Genomic DNA, 7,830 nt, shown 5'->3' with positions numbered 1-7,830 from the left:
GTGCCTGACATGCAGTAGAGTATTCTCAAGCTTGTATTCGTCTGATCAGCCACAGTTGGACACACTGCTACTTGTCTCTTACACAGTGATGCTGTTTTGGTCCTCTTAGACAATGAAGGACAAGAACCAATGTAGGACCTTTATATAAATAACAGATGCTCTTTGAATAGTTTGATTAATATAACATATTGAAAATAATTTGAAAGTATAAAATGCCATAAACAAGTCATCAATCTGTCATATATATCAGAAATTTCTCACAAATCAAGTCACCTTGTGATCATAATTTGCTTTCAGGTCTTCTTGACAAAGAACATGTATTTGTCCAGTAGAAAATCATATCCTGAGTCCCAGGAATAACAGCATATGATTGGCTTTACTCAGAGTCTACCTCCCTCAGCTCTCTTTCAGGGGATCAACCCTGATGGAGACTTGACCTTGGAACTCCTTCCTCCTCCCAGATGTTGAAGTGCCTGTCTTTTTAACTGTCACAACACTGAAAGATATATAAAAGAAAATCTTTGCTTTCAAAGTGTTTGACATTGATAAATGGTTCAGCATCAGAAATAGGATTTGATCAAAAGAAATGACACTAAGGAAGATGTATTACCAGCTATCTTGCCACTTCACCCTATGGACCATCAATCCTTTTCATTGGTCCTGATGCACACTGTCCTATCTATGCTTTCTTCCCCCAGGTACTGTCTTATTTTTCTATTTGTATTTCCAGCACTTAACACAGTGCTTTGCAAATGATAAGGACTTACTAAAGACTTTTTATCCATCCATCCATCCATCCATCCATCCATCCATCCATCCATCCATCTATCCATCCAGCATCCATCCATTTATCCCTCCATAATCTAGAAAGTCATCTCCTACTAGGCTTATAAGAAAAAAAAGAATAAGATTTCATAGATTTGAATATATTGCTTTTAGCTATAAAAACTGTCACTTTGGTTACATAAAGTTGGAGTTATTTTATCATTTGTTTTTCTTATTAGTACACATATTGCATTAGACTTCAGACACTGTGTTGGGTTAGTCTAATACAAAGTAGAGAGCAATAATTTGCTTTAAATGTCCCTTTCTATGATAGAGATCACAATTTAGAAATAATTCTTCACTTTTAATCCAAAATTTATATTTTGACTTATTACATGGTTCAGGTATATATTTAATAATTACAGCAATTTTTAGAGTATCTGCTTACTCTTATCCATGAATAAATAAATAAAAGAAATGTCTGATTATAGGAAATGGAGGAAAATCATACAACCTAAAGAAGATTTAGGGTAGCGGATAGAGAACCAGCTCAGGAGGACTTGAGTTCAAATCCAACCTCAGACACTTAATAATTACCTAGCTGTGAGGCCTTGGGCAAGTCATTTTAACCCCACTGCCTTGCAAAAAAAACTCAAAAAAGAATACTCAGTTTGATAAATGTCTTTTATATAATCACAGGAGAGATATATAGACACAAAAAGCAAGTTTATAAAATGTTTTTAAGAAGCTAATTTTATTACCAAAAAACCCTGCTTATTGCTCCTTTTAACAGTTTCACAATAGATTTACCATATGCCATGAAGACTATTTCTTCAGTCTTCCTCACATTTTTTTTAGGTTTTTCTTTTGCAAGGCAATGGGGTTAAGTGGCTTGCCCAAGGCCACACAGCTAGGTAATTATTAAGTGTCTGAGGTTGGATTTGAACTCAAGTCCTCCTGAGCTGGTGCTCTGACCGCTACCCCAACTCTTCTTTAAGTTGTATGATTTTCCTCCATTTCCTATAATCAGACATTTCTTAAGTATCTGAGACCGGATTTGAACCCAGGTACTCCTGACTCCAGGGCCGGTGCTTTATCCACTGCGCCACCTAGCTGCCCCTCTTCCTCACATTTTACATTAGATGGTTATCTACTTCACACACCATCACCAGTATTCTACCTTCCTGGGTGAATTATTCCTTATTATTTTGATGATGAAGATGAATACATGGGGGGGAGAGACACCTCAATCTTGCCAATGTTGATTTCAATGGATGTCTTAATAAACATTACCCCCCAGATATTTTGTAGTTAATTTGAATGGAAATTATCATTTCCTGCTAGTTTTTGTTATTATTATAAGTTGCTCAGACAGTGTATGTTAAATGTGAATAACTGCTCATCAGAATTAAGTCAAGTTAATCCTGAGGGGGAAGGATATTGGATAAGTGGAGAAATCTGATAGACAGTGCTTTATTTTCCTAGATTTGTTCCTGGCCTTCTGTGAGTCCTTTGCATCTTATGCATTTTTAGTGGTAAGTGAAATAAATGCTAATTCATATTATGCCCATGGGTCAGTCTTTGGGGAACAAGAAAATATATAACTATTTTTGAGATTTTTCTCAGCATAAAACTTTAGGGAAGGTATATGAATAAAAGAGAAAAAAAATTCTTCAAGGTCAAGCCTCAGGATTGGATCTAATACTTGTAAATCCATTCATTTTAGGACAATGGGTTATACAAATGGGTTTACAAAACAATCTTGGCAAAGTATTGCTTTGGTTAATTAGATTAGCATTTATTAGTGTTTACTATGAGTCAGATATTATATTAAGTTCTGGGGATACAAAGAAAGTATAAGGTTGATAATAAGACATGACATTGTAGAAAGTGGGATTTTAGCTGAACCTTGAAGAAAGCTAGGAGGTAGAAATGAGGAGGGAAAGCAAGGGGGAAAAGCCAGTGTTGATGATCTAAGAGGAAAGATGGTGCCTTTGAGTCAATTAGACATGGTAAAAGGATTGCCTTGCTGCAGGGAGGACCCAGTTGATATTATGTAACATAAATTTCTGATGGATCTAGTCAGCATGGCTTCACGATTTTCTTAGCTTCATTCAACATCATACAAGTAGGAATGAATGTTGGAAGTAATCCTCAGTTGAGGTTTGGCAGGGAAAGATTGGAGATAGGAGAAAGGAGAAAAAAAAGGGCAAACAGAATTGAAATGAGTCATTGGGAACTCAAGATGGGGAAGGAGGAGAGTAAAACTAGCTCATGAATGATGGCCTGGGAGAGAACTGAGGGCTTGAGAATAGTGAAATTTGAGAGGTAGCTTTAGGAGATTGGGGGTGGGGGGGAAGAAGATTGAACTGAGAGGGATGTAAACATGCACAAACATGAGCTAATTATCCTTTTTAAAAAAATTATTCTCATAAACTAGATATTAGAGAAGTAGGTTCTAGTCCTGGTTCTTCTATAACTTCACTGTACGATTTTCAGGAAAGTTCTTTAACTCAAAACTTATCCTGTTCTGTAAGAAGGCTTAAGAGGATGAATGGAAATAAACACTACATATAAATCAGAAGCAATTATGAAATTTAAGAATATTAGTTCTTATTGTAAGGTAATAATAATAATTGTAATGAATTCTAGGGACCTCAATCTAAACAGATACCTAAGCAAAACAGGCAAAAGAAATATAAATATGGTTTGAATGGATTTATTAGAAATTTATTTGAATTAGAAATTTTGATATTATCTACAGCAATATCATTAGCCAATTTAAAAAATAAATGCAAGAAAAACAAAACCTGTTACAAAATGTGTATAAAATAAATTCTTCTATTATCCATGTCAAAAAAAAAAAGAATATATGCTTCAATTTGTACTGAGTCCATCAGTTCTCCATCTGGAGGAGGATAGCATGTTTCATTATCATTTCTAATATTAAAAGAACTATTAATAATCACAACTCATATTTATATAGCACTTAATGGTTAACAAAGTGCTTTCCCCCATGGTATTCTCTCAGAGCTGGGAGGAATAGTATTAATATTCTTATCCCTTTTCTAAAGATCTGGAGAAGCTAAGGGCTTTTGCTATTATCACTATACCACAGATTATAATTCTAAATTCAAGCAGTATTGTGTTATTGAAAAATGTCCAAGCACAAAATTTAAGCAAAGTAGTTTAAGGAAACAGTCATCAAATTCCTCTACAATCCTTGAAGCATATAGGTTTTTCTGGAAAATGAAGTATAGTCCTGTTGTTTTTTTATACAAAGCAGTACTATATTCTGTCTAAAAATAAGATGGGATCAACTTGTATTTTTGCTTATCGGAACTAGAAAAGCAAACATAGTTGTCAGTATAGTGAACCTAGATTCTTTTCATTCCAAAAAATTAATGGGGTATCAGTAACTGTGTTATTTGTTGTGGATAATTTATCTGATAAATTTTCAAAATCTCTGTTTGATGGATGGGTAAAAATGCTCCTTATTAGTAGGAAGCATGAAATTTACTTGTGCTGTCCTAGAAATGTCTGGACTCTTTTGTCCTTTCTAAGAGTTGTGAGGTATGCCTTGGTTTCTTCTCTTTTGAATGATATTCAGAAATTGATGACCTTTCAGAATAGAGTTGGCAGAGACTGGATGAGGTCGATGCAGTTGTCATTGAGTTTCTTCTTTCTGTTTTTGATTGTTCTGGTAAGCATGACCATGAAGAACTTTGGGATACTTCTGTTCCCTTAGGAACTATTGACCTTTCTGGTTTTATATCTGTCCACAGAAAATCTCCATGATGCTGGAAAGAGGAACAAGGTATATGTTAACCAGGGCACATAAGCAGTTAGCAGATACAGCTGTGAGCTGAGTCCATTTATTAGCTCAAATGCTGGCAGTGCATCCATTTGTTTCTCTGCCTTTTTCCTGGCAATCAGCCTAGGCCCTAATACCAAAAGGCAAAGGAATAATGACTGATCTGTCAGAATTTTTTATTGATGAAATGAGAGCATGACAGAAAAATCAAAGGAAAAAACCCAACAAGTCAGAGAAAATACATCTTTTTTCCTATGGTTCCTAACTATTCTGTCTTTAGGATTGTATCACTTGCATATATTTTTCCTCTATAAAGGGCAAGTTATATCAGATTTAATTTCTAACCACATGGGTTGCTATGGATATAGTTTTGGATCATAATTTCTGTTTTTTTACTGGCCAAAAGATTTATGACTATTTCCCAAATGACTATTAGTTTAATACAAAAAGCTATTCTAATGAAATGCAAAAATGAACATCTATAGTGGGGATAAGAATGGTAAGTGATTATTTAATAATATAATATAATACATTGCTAGAGAATTATAAATTGTTAGTTAAAAATTTAGAAAAGAATGTTTCAATTTTCAATCTAAACAACATTGCTTTTTAAAAGCTTGACTATCTATAATATCATATTTTCAAGATGTATTATAATAGCAATAAGTAAAATGTTCTATGATATATTTACCAAATCTAAATATGTCTAAACAATTATTTCTAAATTCTGGCTTACCTTTGGTAGCAACTTTTTTCTGTACTGATGTATAAAAGGAAAACAATATGAAATTTTTTTTTCAGGTACTGGTTTTGAGTCTGAAATTGCTAATGGAACTAAGAAAAAAAACATTTTCATGAAATTAGATGGACATTAACAATTGTACAAGGAGATAAGACACCTTAAAAACTTAACATATCAGCTTTCATTAAAATATTAGTAAAAATCAAGCTTTATATGTAAATCACATTATATAAATCTAATACATACATTTTTGAGATGCAATAAATTCCTTATTACTTACACATGAAAAGAACCCACTGGAATTTTGATATATAGTATTACTAAATATTCTTATAACTAATATTAATTCAATAGTGACTTAAATGATATATTTTGAAACAAAGGTATTTCCAGGTCATTTCCAAACAATGTCACCTATATTCTGTCCATTTTCTTCATCCCCTTTCCACTGACATGCAGACTTTACTCCCTAGGAACCTAGAATCTGAGAGGTGAACTTCTATATCTTATCCCAACATCAGAGAACCATATTACTTCCTAGACATTTCCAAAGTATACTCTTGTGGATATAATCTCCTTGATGCCATGAACTTTCTTGCTTGCCTGTATTTTATTTTCCTCACACTTTAGCACAGGATCTCTTTTTGGCATTTAATCCTTTTTCAACCTAGCCCTAGCCTTCCTTAGGATAGAATCTCACACATAGTAAGCACATAAAAGCTATCTTTTCATTCATTTAATTATACATAAATGTTAGAAAAAGGATGCACATTCATCCCAGTATGGTACCAGGAAAAGAGAAATAACTCCATGATCAAATTAAATTCTGTTACTTTCCTATAATGGTGGATAAATCAATCTCATAAAGCATTAGCTTCCTTATCTATCTTATGACCAGGTTGAATAAGATGGCTCCTGAAGGTCACTCTACTTAGCTCTATGATTCTAATGTCTTTCTTAACCAGAATCCTAAAAGAAGTTGCTTCACTTTTATTTAAACCTACTGTAATCTAGATTCAGGCATTATTACTCAACTGAAAATGCCTCTTTCAAAATCAATAATGAACTCTTAATTACTAAATATCCTAGGGAGATTTTCTCAATCCTTATTCATCGTGATTCTCTTTAGCATTGCACCCTATTGATTATCGTTCTCCAAGATACTCTCATGACACTGATCATTTTTTTAAAATTAAATTTGGTAATTTCCCCCAAGTATATGTAAAACAATCTTAATATTATTTTCCCCCAAAATTTTAATTTCCAAATGCTTTCATCTTTGCTTTTGTGCCTTCATCCCTCCCCCACTGAGAAGGCAAAACATGTTTCTATGTGAGTTATGTTGTGAAATAAAATACACAAGCTAAGGGGGGAAAAAAAGAAAAATAAAGAAAATGCATCCAGACCCCATCAGTTCTTTCTCTGGAGATGGATTTTTTATCATAAGTTCTTCCAGACTGAATCTTTATATTGCTGAGATTAGCTAAATTATTCAGAGTTGATCACTCTATAACATTGTTGCATCAGATGAATTAAGATTTTCTAGGTCTTTCTGGGAGCATCCCGTTCATTGTTTCTTCTACTATAATAGTATTTCATCACAATCATATATATGACAGCTTATCCCATTTCCCATTCAGCCATTCCCCAACTGAGGAAAATCCCCTCAATTTCCAATTATTTGCCTGGGGTCGCAGCATTGCTGAGAAAAATAAGTCATTCACAGCTAATCATCCCACAATCATGCTGCTACTTTGTATATAGTACATTTCCCATTGCATAGCTCATGTAAGTTATTTTTTACTAAATATTGTTAATCATTTATTTTAACAGAATAGCATTTCATTTTAATCACATACCACAATTTGTTCAGTCATTTCCCTCCTTTCAATTTCCAGTTCCTAGTCACTAGAAAAGAGTTGCTATTAATATCCCTATACATATAGATCCTTTTACTTCATGTTTTTCATCTCACGTGGAATATAAACCTGGTAATTGCATTGCTAGGTCAAAGGGTAGGCATAGTCCAAAATACTCTACAGAACTGTTGAATCATTTCACAACTCCTACAACAATGCATCAGTGTCTCTACATCCCTTTCAACATTTATCATTTTCTCTGTCTATTCTATTAACCAATCCAACAGGTATAAGGTAGTACCTCAGATATGTTCCAACCTATGTTTCTTCTAACAATAGTTAGAACATTTTTAAATGATTTAAATAGATTGCACTGATAACGTCATCTGAAAACTGTTCATAATCTCTTAATCATTTATCAATTGGGGAATGGTTCTTATTTTTAATAAGTTGGACTCAGTTCTCTATGTTTGAGAAATGAGGTCTTTTTCAAAATTCTCTTTTCCTCCATCTTCATTTATTCTATTCTCTCTCCTTTACCTTGCCCCTCCTCAAAAGTGTTTTTTTCATCTCTCTACCTCCTTCCACAATCTTCTCTCTCTTCTGTCACAATCTCCTCCCTCACCACCTTTCTCCCATCCCTTTCTTCT

At 33.6% G+C, this 7,830-nt stretch overlaps 1 protein-coding gene across 1 annotated transcript in view; it reads right to left on the bottom strand.

Annotated features, from left to right (window-relative positions):
• Positions 1 to 3,487: 3,487 nt before the first annotated feature.
• The window catches only part of CIMIP6 (ciliary microtubule inner protein 6), a 38,205-nt gene continuing 33,862 nt past the window's right edge, over positions 3,488 to 7,830 (bottom strand). The window contains 3 exon segments of the mRNA XM_074206224.1: positions 3,488 to 4,325; positions 4,327 to 4,565; positions 5,316 to 5,413. Of these exon segments, the coding sequence (XP_074062325.1) occupies positions 4,223 to 4,325; positions 4,327 to 4,565; positions 5,316 to 5,413 (440 nt within the window). The 3' untranslated portion in view covers positions 3,488 to 4,222.

This window comes from Macrotis lagotis, chromosome 1, assembly GCF_037893015.1.
Source record: "Macrotis lagotis isolate mMagLag1 chromosome 1, bilby.v1.9.chrom.fasta, whole genome shotgun sequence".
Lineage (NCBI taxonomy): Eukaryota > Metazoa > Chordata > Mammalia > Peramelemorphia > Peramelidae > Macrotis > Macrotis lagotis.
The sequence above is the reverse complement of the archived record's forward strand: the minus strand, read 5'-3'. Positions and strand labels throughout refer to the sequence as shown.